Source organism: Aquarana catesbeiana, linkage group LG05 (assembly GCF_042186555.1).
Source record: "Aquarana catesbeiana isolate 2022-GZ linkage group LG05, ASM4218655v1, whole genome shotgun sequence".
In the NCBI taxonomy this organism is placed as follows: Eukaryota; Metazoa; Chordata; class Amphibia; order Anura; family Ranidae; genus Aquarana; species Aquarana catesbeiana.
This window is the reverse complement of record NC_133328.1, coordinates 357,118,984-357,140,067: the sequence shown is the minus strand read 5'-3', so window position 1 is coordinate 357,140,067 and position 21,084 is coordinate 357,118,984. Positions and strand designations below refer to the sequence as shown.

Here is a 21,084-nt window from a genome sequence, read left to right as displayed (position 1 = left end):
AAAGAACTCAGTCAGGTTATAGCTAGACCATTGTCCCTAATCTTTGCCGACAGCCTACTGACAGGAATTGTACCAGCTGATTGGAAAAAAGCCGATGCGGTACCAATATTCAAAAAAGGGCAGAGGCATATCTACAGGCCAGTTAGCCTAACATCAATAGTAGGTAAACTATTGGAGGGAATAAGGGATTATATCTAAGAATTTGCCGAAGAAAACAGTGTCATTATTAGTAATCGGCATGGGTATATTAAGGGTCAATCCTGCCAGACCAGTCTGTTAACATTCTTTGAAGAAGTGAGCTACCATTTCGTTAGGGGGAGACCTGTGGATATGGTGTATCTGGATTTTGCAAAAGCATTCAATATAGTTCCCCAAAAACTCTTAATCTACAAGCTGAGATCTGTAGGCAGGGACCATAAGGTCTGTTCTTGGATAGAAAACTGGGGCGTGTCCAAAGAGTGGTGATAAATAACATGTACTCAGGCTGGTCTGGAGTGGCAAGTGGGGTACCCTAGGGCTCTGTCTTGGGACTAATTCTGTTTAATTTATTCATAAATGATATAGGGGATGAGATAAATAGCTCAATCTCCGTTTTTGAGGGCAACACAAAGATAAGTAGGGCAATGACTTCACATCAGGATATAGAATTTTTACAGAAGGACCTGAACAAAATAATGGGGTGGGAAACTACATGGCAAATGAGGTTTAGTTCTGAGAAAAGTAAGGTCATGCATTTGGGGTCTAAAAACATAAATGCAAACTACTCACTAGGGGGAATCAAGGATGGAGAAAGATCTGGGGGTCTTAGCGGATAACAGACTGAGCAATAGTATGCAATGTCAAGCTGCAGCTACCAAAGCTGGCAGAATTTTAGCATGTATAAAAAAGGGGATATACTCCAGAGATAAAACTATAATCCTTCCACTTTTTAAAACTCTAGTTAGGCCACATTTGGAGTATTCGGTCCAGTTCTGGTCACCAGCCCTAAGAAGCGATGTGCTGGTGCCTGAGAGAGTCCAGAGAAGGGCAACAAAATTAATAAGGAGACTGGAGGAGCTCAATTACGAGGAAGGACTACAGGCATTACATTTTTTCTCACTGGAGAAGCGACGCTTGAGAGGGAACATGATACCTCAATGGTGATTCCATTGTAGGAAAAAACTGTTCAGTCTCAGGGAATGTAGGGGGCCACACAATGAGATTTGAGTAGAAGCGTTTTAACCTTAAACTGTGCAGGGATTTTTTTCACGGTCAGGGCGATAAAGATGTGGAACTCTCTTCCACAATTGGTGGTGACAGCAAGCAGTATTGATATTTTAAAAGACTAGTGGACGTGCATCTTAAAGAATGCAACATACAGGGATATGGGAAATAATTACCGACAATGACACATGTACACCTACACAGGTTGAACTGGGTGGACTATTGTCTTTATTCAACCTTTTCTACTATGCCTGGCACATGTCCTCAATTTGGTGGTGCAAAAAGTTACGAGGAGAAACCAATCAAGAGTATATAGCTGGCAATCCTTGCCACATCCCAAATAAAGAGAAACTTTAGAAATAGCGTTAGAGTATGAAAGAGAGTAAAGTTTCCTCAAATATCCTTCCCACTGACAAAGTTGGCTGTGTGCCCAGTTTTTGTTTGTAAGATTTGTTGAACTTTGAATGTACCTGTGCCTCATGTTATTTGATGTACAGTTTACCCCGCCCTGTATCTCTATGCCAACAAGGAGGGGGGATTGTCCCCAGGGGTTATATACTTGTGTCTGTTCTTCAATAAAAGTCTTCTGTTTCTTACCACCCTAGACCTAGACTTAGAGTTATGGCTAGTGACTGGGTGGGCTGGGAGCATGTAATAACTGGGTTACAGGGTCTCTGAAGCAAGGCAGCAGTAACCAGAGGAGCGGTAGAGAAGGAGACTGCCTCAGTGATGCATTTCAAAATTTGTTTAGTCCTCGGCTCACTGGGCTGTCAGCTTCAACATCCCATTAGCAGCATCTGCATCAAATTGTGGAAGATTATCTAGGGGCGAAAACAGACAGGGAGAGCTTTCCAGTAGACAATCCATTGGGTTTCTGGGTTATGAGAATAGACCACTGGCCAGCGTACTTTCCGAATGGGCATTCAGTGCTGCCGGAGGTTTTGTATAAAAGAGTCAAAAAGGTTTTTGATAAAAGAGTCTGTCCACAGACTCCGTTGACCGGCTGACAGTTGTCAAAATGAATCAGTCCTGCATTTGCCGATGTCGCTGATTAAGTGTTCTTGTGATCTGGAATCTCTGCATGATTTTATTTTAAATAACATATTTTGGTGTAGGTTTAATGGACACAATTGACAACCAAGAACCAATTTTTCCACACCCGTTTGACAGGTGCATAATATTTAAATTTTTTACAGCATGACCAATTCTTGCTTTCATCAAGAGTACCTCTAGAAGGTTACGGTGTGAAGGCACCACCAACACTCAAAGCCCAATTTTTCCACACCTGTTAGTTCTGTCTAAAGTCTGCGAAAGAGACACCAGACTTAAAAAAAAAAAAAAAAAAAAATGTTAATCTTGGCCCGAGTGTACTAATTTGGCTTCTTCACATAAGGCTTGCTCACTGTGATACAAAACTTTATTTCCATCCAAAGTCTGCCAAATTTATCCAAAAAATCTCTACGCACTAAAATGTGGCCATCATACAGACTGGTTACCCGAGCTGTTTACTAAATAAAGAAAGCTTGCAGGGAAAATAAATTTAAATGTTTTTTTTTTCTTTAGAAAAGTCAGTAGTTTTACTGTAGCAGGTTCTATACATGGTACAGATGCACCACTTTACAGACAGACTAAGGGGACCCCCCCCCCCAGTCACTATATTTAACTACTTCAATACTGAGCACTTAAACCCCCTTCCTGCCCAGGCCATTTTTCAGCTTTCAGCGCTGTCACATTTTGAATGACAATTGCGCGGTCATGTTACACTGTTACCATGTGCCATTTTTGTCATTTTCTTCACACAAATAGAGCTTTCTTTTGGTGGTATTTAATCACTGCTGGGTTTTTTATCTTTTCCTAAAATAAAAAAATGTCTGACAATTTTGAAAAAAAAAAGTTTTTCTTAGTTTCTGTCAGTACATTTTGTAAATAAGTAATTTTTCTCCTTCACTGATGGGCGCTGATGAGTTGGCACTAATGGGCACTGATAGGTGGCACTGATGAGTGGAATTGGTGGGCACAGATAGGCAGCATTGCAGGTTGGCATTGATGGGCAGCAGTGATTGCCAGCACTGACACACCATATTTGTGTTCTGTATTTTAGCCACTTCCCGCCCGGCCTATAGCAGAATGACGGCCGGGTGGTGGTTCAGTTATCCTGACTGGGCGTCATATGACGTCCTTTAGGATAACAGCCACTGCGCGCCCGTGGGGGCGCGCCCGTGGGGGCGCGCATCGCAGCGATCGGTGGTGAGGTGTGTCAGTGTGACACACCGCTACACCGATCTCAGTAAAGAGCCTCCAAAGGGGCTAATCTCGGTAAAGAGCCTCCAATCACGGCTGATCACAGTGTAAACAGGAAGATCCGGTAATCGGCTTTTCCTCACTCATGTCTGACAGACATGATTAGAGGAGAGCCGATCGGCAGCTCTCCTGACGGGGGGTCTGCGCTGATTGTTTATCAGCGCAGCCCCCCCTCGGATGCCCACCCGGGACCACCATCATGCCGCCCAGGACCACCAGGGAAGGGGGGAACGTGGATGGCCAGGTATGTACCCCATGGCCATCCACATATGAAAAAATATGCACAATAGCTGCTAATCAGTGCCCACAAATGGGCACTGACTGGCAACAATATGGTCCAGATAAAACAAGTGATGCCCAGCAATGCCACCCATCAGTGCCACCTCTCATGCCCATCCATGCCCATCACTGCCCACCTATCAGTGCCCATCTGTGCCACCTATCAGTGCCACCATAAGTACCCATCAGTGCCGCCTATGTATGCCCATCAGTGCCGCATATCAGTACTCATCAGTGCTACCTCATCAGTGCCCATCGGTACTGCCTTATCAGTGCAGTCATATCAGTGCCTGTCATTGAAGAAGAAAACTTACTTATTTACAAATTTGTTTAACAGAAACAAAGAAAAACTTTATTTTTTTCTAAATTTTCGGTCTTTTTTTATTTGTTGCGCAAAAAGTAAAAATCGCAGAGGTGATCAAATACCACCTAAAGAAAACTCTATTTGTGGGAACAAAATTTGTTTGGGTACGGTGTAGCATGACCGCGCAAATGTCATTCAAATTGCGACAGCGCTGAAAGCTGAAAATTGGCTTGGGCAGGAAGGTGGTATTGAAGTGGTTAAGAAATAAGCATCACAACTAAAAAAAAAAAAAAACGTTGACGACAGATATAACCTAACATGGTATTAAGGAGGGGGCTAATTCCTAATGTGCATCAGGTCAATCCATTCATAATGCAGTTATGTTCTGAAAGCAACAACAGATCTGCATGCTTAGCATCTGGAAATAAAATGTTTTGAAAATGGAATGTTTGCCAGCTAAAGCATGTGTCCTCTTGTACAGTATAACGAGGTGCACAATATATTTACAATGAAGCTGTGCTTTTGTTAACAAGAAAATAACCCTCTGTTAGTGACCCATATATGTTGCTATAATTTTGGCAAACTTTTTTGACTGATTCTTACCTTTCTCTGTTCTAAAAAAAAAATTGCATTGTGCCTTACTATGTTCTTTTCTCAAACTGATTTCTTATTAAGAGAGTTCATTATAATCTCCAACCTCAGTGTTAAAGCGAGAAAAAGCTGCAGTGTCTGCATCTCTTTAGGCGACACTGAAACTTAGAAAGTATGTCACCACATAAGAAATGCTTATTGCAGGGGTTACCTATACCTGTGCTTGCTTATATCTCAGTGTAGATTTCTTTATAAGCAGTTAGACATTCACACAAACAGGGGATCAAGTGTGGTTCACATAGAAAAGTACACATAGAAAGTAAAAATAGCCCATAGGGTGCCGTATTGCGAGGAAGTGACATTTGATTTTTTTTTTTTTTTTTTACAATTTAGGTATATTATAGCGGCAACAGATTTAAATGTACAGTGTAGGCAGTTTTAATTACTGTAAAAAATAGTATGCATAGTAATGTCCTTGCAGAGAACTAAGCTGGGAAATGTAGGTCACTGTACATGGTGTGAACAAGCCCAAAGTATTCTCTGCAGGTCAAATCTGTGCGTTTATTTTTTTGTTTTGTTTTTTTGCACGTTATGCAAACAAATCCTTAGTGTGCCAGAAATATAACTCGTGTCCAAATGTGTTTCATGAACATATCTGCAATCTGTGTGATGTAACAGCACATGTTTCTCTGCAATTTTCTATTGGATGTAATTACATTTATGATTTTGTGTTTATTTAGGACCAACTGCTGAAGATAACTGTGCTGTGTGTCCACAATTTCATTTCATGCCTCGTTTTGTAAGATTTTTGCCAGGTAAGATCTTCATAATTATTATATTCTATGCTGTCCTATTTAATGCTTAAGGTGTACCCTTCTTCTAGACACTGGGCAATTCTGCCTCTGCTATTGAATTTAGTTGAACAGAGACTGCTTTACCAGTGATGTCCAACATTTGCCCAGTAAGATTCCCCTCCCAGCACATACTCACTGGTCTTTACCCAGTTCCCCCCCCCCCCCCCAGCACACAAAATCTCCAATTTTTAAAGACGACTGCCGTGTTTACTCTTTGTCGCTTCCCTGAACTTCTGGTTTGGGAACATGCACTGTGTAAATAACACATATACAAGCCAATCACAGGGAGATCAGCTGCTAGTTTAGGAGCTGGTGTGCAAAGCAGTGCTGCAATTTACAGAGGAGGCTGTGCTGTTGGTTCTTCGCTTACATTTTTAGTCCCAGGAGTGTGCACATAAGGGTAGCTCCAGAGAGACCAGCAAGGCAACGTATCCACCCTATAGGCTGTTCCTGGGAAGATCTTCTAGTTCTCCTCTTTCAGAAATGAGGGCATTGAACCTGAAATGAAACAGCAGTTCAGCAAGTATGTGAATGATGCTTCTACATTTTATAGTGCTCAGTGCTCAGCTTTTTTCTTTACAAACACATTTTATTATGTTCAAGACAAACCAGAAATAGAATAGTGCCAATCGATGTAGTAACAAACTGGCATGACAAAAATGCATTTGTGCAAATATTGGAGGATCAAATATTACATTTTGCATGGGACAAAACATAATAATGAGTCAAGAAACCATTCAAGGGGGACATTTCAAAGCCATAAAGAGTGATCATGTCTAAAAAACAGATAACCTATCCTGGTACTTGACAATTATTGTAGATGATCTAGCAAATTAGTACTATCAAAAAGATAAATTGGTCAAGGATGACTGGAGATAGCCTGAAGATAATCAGTACGAGGACCAGTATTCCCGTTTCCTTTCAAATAACAGCATGGTGTCCTAAATGGTGGTGTAGATTTTTTCCATAATTTTGTTTCTATATGGAAGACAACTTGAGACCACATTACTAAGCCAGATCTCCAATTAAGAGCAATGACCCATTGAATGGCACTGAATAAGGAATGTAGTAACCTTTTACATGGAGGGAGTATAACACGATCTTGACATTCTCTAAAACAGGTAGCAGGTACAGAGGAATAGATTGTATGGAGTTTAACTGGCATCATGTAACACCTGGTGTGAAGCTTAATAGTTGTTTCCTGAACCACAACAGAGGGTGTACGTGTATAGAGATTTGAGAGCATACCTAACCATTCAGAGGTGGATAATTCTAATGCAGCTTTGGCTTTCCATGGGGGCATCGGGAGGATTTATCTGAGAGTTGAAGGGCATTAAGGAACCCATAAAGTGTTGAGATCATACCTTTTATCCCTGGGTGAAAAAAGACATAACTGCTTGAAAGTGGTAAAGGATTTCTTGAGGGTCAGTGTGTAGTTGGTGCTGTAAAAGTGTCAAACGTGTAGGTATTTGAAACGTTCACAGTTAGGAAAATTATGCATTTGTTGGATTTGAGTGAAGGAGCAAAAATATGAATCAATCATTACTGAATTTAAAGAGACCAAGTTATGGTCTCTGGGCGGCACAGCAGTACACTGATCTTCCAAGTGAAAGGCTGTGCAGAGGAGGCATGTTAGAACATGTCTGCTCATTGGAGCAGAGCAAGCTAAGTTCTCAGCACAGCTAGAGAACTGACCACGGTGTGTGCTCCTGCTTAGTGTGGTCAGTTTTTAATAGGAAAGCAGAGGGACTGGCAGGAACACCGTAGATTTAATACAAAGAGGATAGGATATGTTTTCATACAATTACATGGTACAGCAGGCACATATTAGGAATGTAAAATTTTGTGTTTACATATTCTTTAAAGGGTTAGTTCATCATAAAAAAAATAAATTTTTAATTGTACAGGGGGCGCGGGTCAATAAATAAAACTGTGCACAGTAAAAAAAAATTAAAATTAATTTCACTTACCCCCCGTAAAGCCACTGCTTCCTGTTGTCATGTATTCAAAAGCCACAAATACATTGTTGTTATCCATACCTTCTAACGTAGTACGGATAACTGTTCCTGTGTACTCATGCCCATTATGCCCTGCAGTTCTCTTCCCTGCCATGCGCCCTCTTGGTAGCTTCCCCTAAGCATTGCCAACTCTCATGCTATATTTTTTTAAACCTCTTTGCCTATTGCACATTTTATAGATTTGGCAAACACTGATTTTGATGGGGTTCAGGTTTGGCATCTGTTCACTGAACCCTGCTCAAACCAAACCCAGGACACTTTGGCTCATCACTACTTTTTTTTTTGTGTGTTTGTGAGACCACCTCTGCTTTTTTTACATTTGCCTGCCAGTTTAGAATCTTTAGCTGGTAGCTAAATGTGCCAGGTGGTAATGAGTGGGATGTTTGAGCAATATATCATTTAGTGACAACCTTGTGCAAAAAAATTGTCTTTTTCCCATAACTTGTGTCAAAATATAAAATATTCCATGGACTTGAGATGCCTCTCAGCAGATAGCTTGGGGTGTCTAATTTCCAAAATGGGGTCATTTGGAGGGGGTTTTGAACTGTCCTGGCATTTTATGCACAACATTTAGAAGCTTATGTCACACATCACCCACTCTTCTAACCACTTGAAGATAAAGCCCTTTCTGACACTTTTGTTTACATGAAAATTTTTTTTTTTGCAAAAAAATTACTTTGAACCACCAAACATTATATATTTTTTAAAGCAAAGGCCCTACAGATTAAAATGGTGAGTGTTTGTTTATTTTTTTTTCACACAGTATTTGCGCAGCGATTTTTCAAACGCATTTAAAAAAAAAAAAACACACTTTTTTTTTATTTTAATGCACTTAAACACACTATATTTCCCAAATGTTTGATGAGATAAAAAAAGATGATCTTAGGCCGAGTACATGGATACCAAACACGACATGCTTTAAAATTGCGCACAAACAGTGGTGACAAACTACATACATTTTTAAAGCCTTTAAAAACCTTTACAGGTTACCACTTTAGATTTACAGAGGAGGTCTACTGCTAAAATTACTGCCCTTGATCTGACCTTCGAGGTGATACCTCACATGCATGGTGCAATTGCTGTTTACATATGACGCCAGACCGACGCTTGCTTTCGGCTTTGCGCGAGAGCAGGGGTGGACAGGGGTGCTTTTTTTTTTTTTTTTTTTTTTTTTTAATTATTTATTTTGCTTTTTTATTTTATTTTTAAAGTGTTCCTTTCTTCTTTTTTTTTTTTTTTTTTTTTTAACATTTTTATTGTTATCTCTGGGAATGTAAATATCCCCTATTATAGCAATAGGTAGTGACAGGTACTCTTTTTTTTTAAAAAAAATGGGTCTATTAGAGCCTAGATCTCTCCTCTGCCCTCAAAGCATCTGACCATACCAAGATCGGTGTGATAAAATGCTCTCCCAATTTCCCAATGACGCTGTTTACGTCCGGCAAAATCTAAGTCATGAAATGCTCGTAGCTTTCGGTTTCTTAGGCCATAGAGATGATTGGAGCCATTCTGGTCTTTGATCGGCTCTATAGTCAGCTGGCGGAACCACCGGCTGCATTCTCAGGTTCCCTGTTGGGACAGAAGAGCCAGAGAAAACCATGGAAGATGGTGGGGGGGACATTCCCTCCCACTGCTTGTAAAAGCAGTCTAGAGGCTAATTAGCTGCCAGGAATGCTTTTACATGAAAGCCGACTGCTGGCTGAAAAGAATGATACCAAGATGATACCTAAACCCGCAGGCATCATTCTGGTATAACCACTCAAAGTCCAGCAACATACCAGTATGTTGCGAGTCCTTGTTGGGCATATATTGTAATCTTTTTTTTTTTTTTTTTCATGCAGCCTGTGGGCTGAACGAAAACAAGAGATTGATCGGTGGGTATGCCCACCATTAGAATACCTCCCTTCATCCACCCACTTCTAATGATGGGCATACATGCACCATTTTGTTTTTAACTGTGGTGCTGAAATCACCTCCTACAGCGCTGGAGTCACGGCTTTATGTATCGTGAGAGCCATCGCTGTTGCTGTCAAGATAAATAAATCAGTGCTGCAGCTGAATGGCCTAAAAAATATAGGCCGAAGCATGGGGGCAAGTTAGGAGTAAATCGCTCCTCCACCCCTGCTGCCCCCATGCTTCGGCATGTATGCTCGTTTTTTTTTAACTGTGGTGGTGAAATGGCGTACATGAAAACAAAAAAGTGGTTAACAATAAAACACAGTAAACAGTAAAGTATGAAAAAATTACATACCTGAAAAGCAAACATAATAAAACATAATAACAATAAAACCTTGCAGAATAGAATACAGTAAAAAAGAGCAGAACAATAAAACGACAACTATTTTTGTTTTTTTATTTTATATTTTTTTGTGTTTTTTTTTTTTTTTGTTTGTTTTTACTTTTTTTACACTTTTTTTTTTTTTGTAACTGTAACGGTTCCAGGTTCGGGTCTCTCAAAATGCGATGGCATCTTGGGAGACCCTGTGAAAGTGTGTCCTAGTCTGTGCGGTGCTGTACCCTACGCTAATACTCAACTAGTGTATGGTAGCATTCAAAACATTTACCAATGCAAAGACCAGGATTGTCAAGACAGGAGGGACAATATTAGCGGGTGTCACGCCTATATCCGCGCTTGCTGCAGACACAACATCTTCTTTGGGGGGCTTGTTGGGTAGGGGTACTATGGAGAACATACGGAAAATGCGTCTCATGCAGCCGGCTTATTGCATTTTGATCGGAAAGGTGAGGTGGAGCACCGTCTGGAGACAAAGGGGCTCTGACGATCTCTTCCTGGAATTTAAGGAAGGATCCAGTCCGTCTTGAAGCTCTGTTTAGCACATGAGCGTTCAGCAAAGTGATTTGAAATAAATAAACAGACACTTTTTTGTACCGGCAATGGCCTTACGGGCAACTAGGTATGGCACCAACAACTGGTCCTTGAGGTCCACCCCTCCCATATTCATGAACACAGAGGGGTTTCTCCACAACACCAGTCACCGTAGGAATTTGGACCGTCATGTCTGCATGAAGGGAGGAAAGAATGAAAATATTCTTATTATCCTTCCACTTCACAGCAAGCGAGTTATTACACTTCAAACAGGCTCTCTCCCCCAGCCTAAAATTGGAATCTACAAGCCGCTTTGGAAAGCCCCAGCGATTAGATCGCACGGTGCCACATCTGATGATCAAACAAGTGACTAAAAAGTGGCACGCTCGTGTAATAATTGTCCACATACAAATGGTACCCCTTTCTGAATAAGGGTGACACCAAGTCCCACACAATCTTGCCAGTGCTCCCTATGTAATCTGGGCAGTTCGTCGGCTCTACGTGACTATCTCTTCCCTCGTAAACCATAAAACTACATGTATAGCTTGTGGCCCTGTGAGAGAGCTTATACATCTTGACCCCGTATCTAGCATGCTTGCTGGGAAGATACTGTCTGAAAGACAAGCTGCCAGAAAACTTAATCGAGGACTCATCAACGCAGCGGGAGTATAAAAGACTGCAAAACGTTGGTTGAAGTGGTTTACGAGGGGCCAAATTTTGTACAGCCGATCGTATCCAGGGTCTCCATGAGGACGACAGAGTTTATTGTTGTTGAAATGCATGAACCGCAAGATCTGCTCATATCGTGCCCTGGCCTTGGAAGCAGAGAACACGGGCATAATGGTAAATTGGGTCAGTGGACCAATATGACCGCAACATACTCATTTTAACTATGCCCATGTCGAGGGATAGGCCCCCTAGAGGTCTTAAATTCGAAAACCGTAATTGGTTTCCAATCTCTGGCAAGGGAGGACTAGGTATTAGCGGCGATGAATTGACCAGCATACAAATTACTTTGGTCCACAATAGAGCTATAGAGATCTTCGGTGAAAAACAGCAAATAAAAATCAAGTGACGTAAAATCAACTGTTTCCACCTGAATTCCAGGTTGGCCACTGAATGGGGGAAGTATGGGTGCTGCAGAAGTGGTGGGTTTCCAATTAGGATTGGTGAATGCAGCAGGAAGGGCACTATGGGCTCGACAGCCTGTCTTTGTCTTCTTGGTGACAGCAAGACACTACTTTTGCTTGCCACCTCGCCAGCTTGAACTGCACTTATGGGACTCGCCACGTCACCACGTGTTACTGCAGTGCTGGTTTGACTACGGCCAGGGTGTACTAGGCCGCTGGTGATTGCCAGTTCACCAGAAGGATGAGCGGCACAAGTACTTCTCTGTTCCATACGAGAGCCCTGTGGTTATTGCACCTCAACAACAGCAGAAGAAGATCGGGGTCTGGTACGCCTGACCTTGGCAGGGACCACAACTCCGTCGTCAGAGCTATCTGTCATGGAGCCACTGTCGTCTACAGGATTGTATTCTGAGCCTGAATCTGACAGATGAGTGACTTCCTCTTCACTATCTGTCATGCTCAGAAACGTGTAGGCCTCTTCACTACTGTACCTTCGATTTGCCATTTTGGGCTCTAAATTTACTGGTACAGTAGTGAGACTCACAGGTAAAAAAAAGCTCCCAGGCTGTCAGCAACTATCCAGATGAAGTGCACGGTGAGGTGCATAAAACGCAAGCATCGACGCGGCTGGCGCCAGCTCACCTCTGTCCTCCCCTCCAATCAGAAATGTGAGGTGACTCCTTGCTTTTTTCAACATCCTGGGAAACAATGGCGCTTTACTCCTATACTCTGCTTGAAACAACTTGACCATAGTAGGTGATTGTTCCTGCTAACATACTGCTATATACAATGGCTAAAAAAGGGATAAGCACCTATTCAAGGTGAACTCTATATACATTACTAGTGATACTATAAAGACTATACTGAATACTGCTCTGCCTATCTCCACACACGAATCTCAGCTGCTACACCCCGCTTGTTATGCCAATGAATGGAATCATGCGGGGGAATGTTGATCGTTAACTGAGAGACTTTGTAACTCATTTTTATGTTTGTGCCAACATTGTCTGCGATCTATTTATTTATCGGCGCTTTGAACTTTAAACCCGCTTTTGTTTCAGGGGAGGGAAGCAATTGGAACTATTGACTCCTACATGGCCTGCTATCTATGAGATTATGCACTGTATACAATATAGCAGGGTGACACTTCTCTACAGCTCTTAATTTGAGCCACGGGATGGTCTACAATATACAGGTTTAACTGCAGGATTTGTTTAGAAGCAAGAGTTGGGAGTAAAACACAGTAATTTTTCATCCTCGCCTTCCCTACCAGTAGTCTGCTATTGTTGACAGTAATGAATTAATAGCCCCTGAGGACACGGTTGCCAACTGTAAATCGCCATACTATTCTATTGGACGGAAACGGGGTATATTGTGTGATTCTTTTCAGTATTGAGTGTCCTTTGACTATTCCCCTCTTTGGGGGTGGAACTTGGAATGTGGAGTACACGGGGGGGGTTATTTGAGCTTAGTGGTTTTAATGACATTCGTGTCTAATGTGTTACAGTTGTATTTTGTATTATTAAACTGATACATTGTGAGAGCGTGGTACACTAGAGGGTTTTTTTTTTTTTTTTCATACCGCCTCGGGTGAACCTAACGCTTACAATTTTGTTTCATTAAAGTCTTATACCATTTGCAAATAGACTTTAGTTGATCCTCCTATTTTTACCTTTCTGGTGACATTTCTTTGTCCCTATATTATAGTCCTACGGTTAACTATTGGTACTTTTGGAGGTGTCCCGTCTGTTGGACGAATCAGTCATTGCTTGTTAATTAATTATAGGGCGATGTGGATTCAGAAGGCTTTTATTGTAATTCTATTATCAGTAACTGTATCAAACGCTACCAAAAAAACTGTTAGCGATCGCAGGGATCAGGCCTGACTCTGCAAACGCTGCAGTTATGTGTTTAGTGTTTTGCAAGTGACAGTGATCGATCGATACTGCACTTGGGTGGGCTGGGCTAGGCTGGGCGGAGGGACAAAATGCAGGTGCTAGCAGGTATCTGGGCTGATCCCACTAACACTGCGTTTTAGGTAACCCTAAACTACTGGGGATGCTAGTATAGATCTGACCAGTTCAGATATTGATCCGTTCAGACACTATACCACTAAGGGAGTTGTATGCTGCGTGCGTGTGTGTTAGCAGTACTGGCACAAATCTGACACTGCCTGGGGCAACGCAGACCCTATCTGACCCTAAAACGTAACTGATATCACCCACCGGGTGATCAGGGGGTTAAACCTTTATTGGGTAATAAACGGCGGATATAAAAAACAAACTAACCAGCGTCACCCGTAACACTTATACGGTGATCACTGGTGAAAGGGTTAACTAGGGGGCAATCAGGGGGTTAAAACCTTTGGGGTACCTAGCGCTGTAAAAAGCTGACGGTTAACCTAAATACATATCTGGCTAACTAGTGTCACCTGTGACACTAATACGGCGATCAGAAAAAAGATCGGCGGTCAGCAAGTGGTTAATAAGTGAGTGAGCAACTACCCTGGCTTTAGAATGTGACCAAAGATTGAGTTTGTAATTTATAACCTGAATTGGGTGGTACATTTTGAGGAAGGGTATGATACTTATTAGTTTTGGGGATTGAGAACTTATTGGCTAATAACATATCCTGAGGAAATGCCTTGCCTTACAAGATGTAGTTAAACATCTTAGATAACCTAGGGAGCAATATCAGAGTGAATTTCTTGTTGTAGGTCATTGAGTATCCATCTGGACCAGGGGCTTTAGATGATTTTAAGGATTTGACTTCTGCTATTTCTACTGTATATCTGTGCACGGCCATCTCCTTTAGCCAATTCAATGAACACAGAGTGGGATTAGAAAGAGAAGGCATTTGTTTAAATATCTCAGTGACCTTTGCAGGGTGGAACTCCAAATTGTCCTTGTTGTAAGTGATCATATCTCAGCGAGTTGAGATTTATTGCAAGCTGTGGTAATACCAAGCATTTGGCCTCTCATCACTGCTTTGTGAGCTGATCAGATGGTTGTAACAGCAAGATCATCTGATTTATTAACCTGAAAGTACTCCTTCATATTGTCAGAAAGTTGTTTAAGAAAAGTCAAATTAAGTGAATGTTCTGGAGTGGCCATCTCAGTCTCCTGACCTCAATATCATTGAGCCACTCTGGGGAGATCTCAAACGTGCAGTTCATGCAAGGCAGCCCAAGAATTTACAGAAACTGGAAGCTTTTTGCCAAGAGGAATAGGCAGCTTTACCATCTGTGAAGATAACAAGCCATATCCACAAATACCACAAAAGACTTCAAGCTGTCATTGATGTTAAAGGGGCAATATATGGTATTAAGAACTGGGGTATGTAAACTTTAGATAAGGGTCATTTGGGTAGTTTCTGTTGTGATTATGATTTAAAGAGAGTAAACACAGTTGATCGATAATAAATGGCTTCAGCCAAACACTATAACCATGAGTGAAAGAAAAGTTTTTGTGTTATCATTCATATTCTCAGAAAAATGGCCAAGAAATAATAAATTCTGCCAGGGTATGTAAACTTATGAGCACAACTGTACATATTTAATACCATGCACAAACACTATAATGTTTGTTTTTTATTATGATTTTTTATAACTGTCAAAATGTGATATTTTTTTTTTATATATATTTGTGAGCATTTTCTTTTCTCAACTTGGGATTACAGTGGTACCTTTTTTTAAAATCCTTTAAACCCTTCCCATTTTCCTTGTAAGCATTTGGATGTGGTACTACACAATGGGAGTCATGTCTACATTTTTGCTTAGCTCTCTATAGTACTCATCTTTGAAATGTTTGTTGACAGCACCCAAATAGTTGTGACATGTGGCAACTGAGGTGCTCTCAGAGAATTCCAAATTATAGTGACCCCAGAGATGAAGGTTGAAATTTCATGTACTTTCTGTAAGTAATGTGTATATGGTTAGATATTGTGAACAAAATCTGTGAAGAATTAACATTTGGAGGAGTCTTAATGTCTTCATTTAAAGGGAGTATGGTCGGCTAAGCAGAGGAGGATCACTGGCTAAGACTCAGACTTAAAGGAGTTGTAAAGGCAGTTACTGCATTCCATGCATTAAGATAAAAAAACCTCTGTGTGTAGCAGCACCCCCCTAATTACCTACCTGAGCCCTTTCTCCAGCAATGTCTACGATCCCCTCAGCCATCCAGGACACTCCTCCTGATTGGCTGAGACAGAGCAGCGGCACCATTGGCTTCCACAGCTGTCAATCTAAGTCAGTCAGCCAATCAAGGGAGAGAGGGGGTGGGGCCAGGCCAGGGCTTCATATCTGAATTGATATATGGAGCTCTGACTCGGCTTGGGTGCCCCCTGTAGCAAGCTGCTGGCTGAGGGGCACTCAAAAGAGGGAGGGGCTAGGAGCAGCGAAGAGGGACCCGAGAAGAGGAGGATCCAGGCTGTAAAACCAACTGCACAGAGGAGGTAAGTATAACATGTTTGTTATTTAAAAACAAAAAAAAACAAGCCTTTATAATCACTTTAATACCTTTAGGCTCCTTTTCATATGGCTGTTCCGATGAGGTCCGCCATGCAGCCCTAAGGACAGGCGATTGTGAAAAGATGTTTCTGTTTATACCCACCTCCCTCTGGGTCTGATCAGATCTGCTAAAAAAAAGCGGAAGATAACTGCATCCTTTTCTGTTTTGCCAGACCCGATCAAAGGTAGCCAATTGTAAATGGACTGCAGAGTCTAATTAGACCTGGCCACTCATGAGACCTGTCCGTGCCTGCTCTACATAAACTAAGTGGACACAGATGTGACATTCTTCTTGCTTTGCAGCAATCAGCGGGAGATCAGCTCACAGATTCCCTGCTGATTGGAACAGAATCTGCCCCATGTAAATAGGCCTTGCAGAGACTTATTAAAGCCTTTAGTGTTAAATTTCATGTAATCCTGACAGCACCATTGTTAATTGCCAGCTGGCTTATTGGCAGGTAGCTTAGGTAGGCTTCCAGCCCAACACTGACCTATACTGTTTTGTTTTTTTGTTTTTTTTATGCCCCGTACACACGGTCGGATTTTCCGACAGAAAATGTGTGATAGGACCTTGTTGTCGGAAATTCCGACTGTGTGTAGGCTCCATCACACATTTTCCATCGGATTTTCCGACACACAAAGTTTGAGAACAGGATATAAAATTTTCCGACAACAAAATCCGTTGTCGGAAATTCCGATCGTGTTCCGATCGTGTGTACACAAATCCGGTGGACAAAGTGCCACGCATGCTCAGAATAAATAAAGAGATGAAAGCTATTGGCCACTGCCCCGTTTATAGTCCAGACGTACGTGTTTTACGTCACTGCGTTTAGAACGATCGGATTTTCCGTCAACTTTGTGTGACCGTGTGTATGCAAGACAAGTTTGAGCCAACATCCGTCGGAAAAAATCCTAGGATTTTGTTGTCGGAATGTCCGAACAAAGTCCGACCATGTGTACGTGGCATTAGAGTGAGGAAATACAAGTAAATAACAGAACAAATAGGCAGCCTACTCAGTTTTTCAGCCCAGTGACCTAATAGCAGCTTTTGCTGTGGTACAATTTTTTTTTAGTATGGATATATTTATATGTAATTTCAGAGATAACAATGTAATCATATTCAACGACTTAGCTCAATGTTGGACTCTTATTGCAACTGCTTAAAGGTATCAGTCTTACAGAGTGCTGGAATATACTGTAGGTGGCTAATAACATATTTTTATACTGTCTAGGACCTCGCTTGTTTGCACCAAGTACATTTTCACTACTATTATGAGTATGGTTTAGTTAACTATAGCAAGAGGCTTATAGGTAAATAGGTCATCACTGACTATGCTATATAAGTGTGTTGTGTGTTTTAATAGTCTGTTGTTGCAGATGTTTGTTTTTTCTTTCAGGTGTTTTTCTATTATGCTGTTTTTCTGTCTGATCAGCATTTAAGTTATTTTACCAGCTTAAGTCAAATTCAGAAATTCACATTAAATCTTCTAAACATGCAAAAATGTATGTTGCATTGAGAGACAGATATTGGTGGTTGATATGACAGGGCCACAAGAGTGTATTTTTAACATCTTGCAGAACAGTAATTATGTAGTGATTGACAGATTTATTTCATATTCTTGTTAGCAGGTTAAGTTAAAGGTGCAGTATAGTTGAATATTTAGGCTAAGCATTCCTGAAGAATTATGTATTCAGGCCACCTCCAATGCTTTGAAGGTTAGGTGTCAACTTGACTTGATAATTGTAGGCTAATCAAAATGTAGATGCAGAGCAGTTGAAGCTGTACAGGAGGGTGGCTGCCTGGATAAAAGACACAGAAGAAGAGCCCAGGTAGGGCTGGTATATCAACTTGAGAGATGTAAGACAATCAAAAGTGCTAGCAAAGTAATGAGCTTGATGAGCTGGGATTGTCTCAGCTCCAAGCACGTGTCCAAAACAAGTGGCAGCAAGAGGGATGCAAAGAAAGGAGGGATTTAACTTTTGCAGGCCCTCCTGGCTCTACGTCTAATATCTCCAATACAGGGACTGTAGCAGAATGTGGAGTCTGTAGCAGAATGTGCAAAAAAACTGGATGCCCCTTCCCCCCCCATAGGTTGATGTAATCTGCTACTCTGCCCTGCATACTAGCAGATTATGATAGACTTAGCTTTCAAATGTAGCTCTCCTGCACTTGGCTGTCATTGTTGCTGGTGCATGCATCTTCGCCCAGTCTACCTATAGGGTTCGCGCTCTCCAGCCACATGAATAGCCAGATCTCAATGACGTCACTCTCTGCAATGATTCAGAATGTCCTGCACATGTACCAGTGACCTCATTGGCCTGAGCCAATGTGACTATCTACTAAACAGCTCAGATTTCATCTGTTTCCAAGATACCCACAGGTAAGACTTTTTATTTAGCTTACCTGTAGGAAAGTGAAAAGGAGTTTAATTCCACTTTAATGTTCTCAGTAAAGCAGTTGTGACTCTGATTTGTCTTCCAGATTGGAAGAATCTGTAATCCTAAAGGATCAACTATTTTCACAAGCACACCTTGTTTAATTAGGTACATCACAGGAAAAAAAAAAAGATCCACTGATGAATAATACTAAAGGATTGTGGGCTTTTTGTGCTTCTGATTGGTTTCCTAGGTTATGTTTTTTTTTTTGTTTTTTGTTTTTTTTATTTACATCATGAAGCTCATAAATGTTTAGGTGCAGTGACAAGCATACAAAGTATACTTGACCCTGTAGTGCATCTTTAAGAGTTATCTTGGGCATAGTAATGCTCTGTTGCTGTTTCCACCTAATGTACTAGTGGGTTTTGAAGGCACCATTTATTGTGCAATAGATGCTTGCTTTAAGTTTCCACAACACATTTCTTCCAAGAAGGTTGCTGGAATCAATTTGATCAGCTATGTTATTTTAAACCAGGTCAATTTGAACTTATTTTATTAGGGGGTGTAACAGAATTTGCTTATATATCTCCACTGTGTTCAGGATCTTACCTAGGCATAGGAACAGTGACAACCTTGATGCTTATTAGAGGAATTGTTTCTAGCCTATCTGCAAGTCAAGAACCTTCTTGTAAAACAATTTAGAGAACTCACAGTCCTTAAATAAACCTCCCGCCCCAATTTAAATACTCCCTGCTTATCCAGAGTTGTCACAGTAGCTAACCTACTGTTCCTTTATGGCCTAATCTATAAATATCTGAATGTGATACATAAATATAAAAGAAACCAAATTAATACAAATGATCTTCAAACTTTCCAATGTGGAAATTTTCACTTAGGGGTGTACTCATGTTTGTTGCCAGCGGTTTAGACATTAATGGCTGTGTGTGGAGTTATTTTGAGGAGACAGCAAATTTACACTGTTATACAAGCTGTACACTCACTACTTTACATTGTAGCAAAGTGTCAGTTCTTCAGTGTTATCACATGAAAAGATATAATAAAATATTTACAAAAATGTGAGTGTACTCACTTTTGTGAGATACTGTTTATGATTACTTGTGGTTACTAATACACAATGATGGGTGGTTCTTTAATATATGGATATTGGCATATGGACTGCACTGGTGAAACCTTGGTTAATAGGGTACACTGATGATATGCAGTGCTGAGAGGCAATGATGGTGTGGTTAGGACTTGCCACATAGTGGAAAGCAAATCCAAGTTCAAAGTATACCTTGGCAGACTACTAGCAGAGATTCATCACCACTCATCATGGTGTATTAGTCTTCATACACAGTATATTGTAACTGCAATATTTTTAGTTATCACCTTAAGGGGAAATAAAGGTGACTGGCGTTTGTAAAAAGAAGGTTGTTCTGCTGTTGATGATGCAGTGAATAATTACATCAGTTATCCTTTTGAGAGGACTGGACTGCCTTTATATTATTCAACCATTTCAATCAAACCTTTTTAGCCCTACAGTATGCATATTGGTCAAGAAGTATACCATTATTTAGTATCCAGTATAATGGGAACAATCAATACTAATATATAAAAGTCAGTACACCCCTAAGTGATAATGTCCAAATTGGGCCCAAAAGTGTCAATATTTTGTGTGGCCACCATTATTTTCTAGCACTGCCTTAACCCTCTTGGGCAGGGAGTTCACCAGAGCTTCACAGATTGCCACTGGAGTCCTCTTCCACTCTTCCATGACGACATCACGGAGCTGGTGGACGTTAGAGACTTTGCGCTCCTCCACCTTTCGTTTGAGGGTGCCCCACAGTCGCTCAGTAGGGTTTAGGTCTGGAGACATACTTGGCCAGTCCATAACCTTTACCCTCAGCGTCTTTAGCAAGGCAGTGGTCATCTTGGAGGTGTGTTTGGGGTCATTATTATGTTGGAATACTGCCCTGCGGCCCAGTCTCCAAGGGGAGGAGATCATGCTCGTCTTCAGTATGTCACAGTACATGTTGGCAGTCATGGTTCCCTCAATAAATTGTAGTTCCCCAGTGCCGGCAACACTCATGCAGCCTCAGACCATGACACTCCCACCACCATGCTTGACTGTAGACAAGACACACTTGTCTTTGTACTCCTCACCTGGTTGCCACCAAGCACGCTTGACACCATCTGAACCAAACAAGTTTATCTTGGTCTTATCAGACCACAGGACATGGTTCCAGTAATCCATGTCCGTAGTCTGCTTGTCTTCAGCAAACTGTTTGCGGCCTTTCTTGTGCATCATCTTTAGAAGAGGCTTCCTTCTGGGACGACACCCATACAGACCAGTTTGATTCAGTGTGGGACATATGGTCTGAGCACTGACAGTCTGAGCCCCCACCCCTTCACCCTCTGCAGCAATGCTGGCAGCACTAGTATGTCTATTTCCCAAAGACAACCTCTGGATATGAAGCTGAACATGTGCACTCAACCTCTTTGGTCGACCATGGTGATGCCTATTCTGAGTGGAACCTGTCCTGTTAAATAGTCTTGGCCACAGTGCTGCAGCTCAGTGTCAGGGTCTTGGCAATCTTCTTATAGCCTAGGCTATCTTTATGTAGAGCAACAATTCTTTTTTTCTGATCCTCAGAAAGTTCTTTGCCATGAGGTACCATGTTGAACTTCCAGTGA

The 21,084-nt window shown here is 41.4% G+C and overlaps 1 protein-coding gene across 2 annotated transcripts in view; it reads left to right on the top strand.

Moving 5' to 3' along the window:
• The window catches only part of DROSHA (drosha ribonuclease III), a 651,577-nt gene that overhangs the window by 279,515 nt on the left and 350,978 nt on the right, over window positions 1–21,084 (top strand). For both annotated transcript variants that reach the window (XM_073630893.1, XM_073630892.1), the window contains exon 12: window positions 5,419–5,493. In XM_073630893.1, the coding sequence (XP_073486994.1) occupies window positions 5,419–5,493 (75 nt within the window). The remainder of the gene's footprint in view (window positions 1–5,418; window positions 5,494–21,084) is intronic.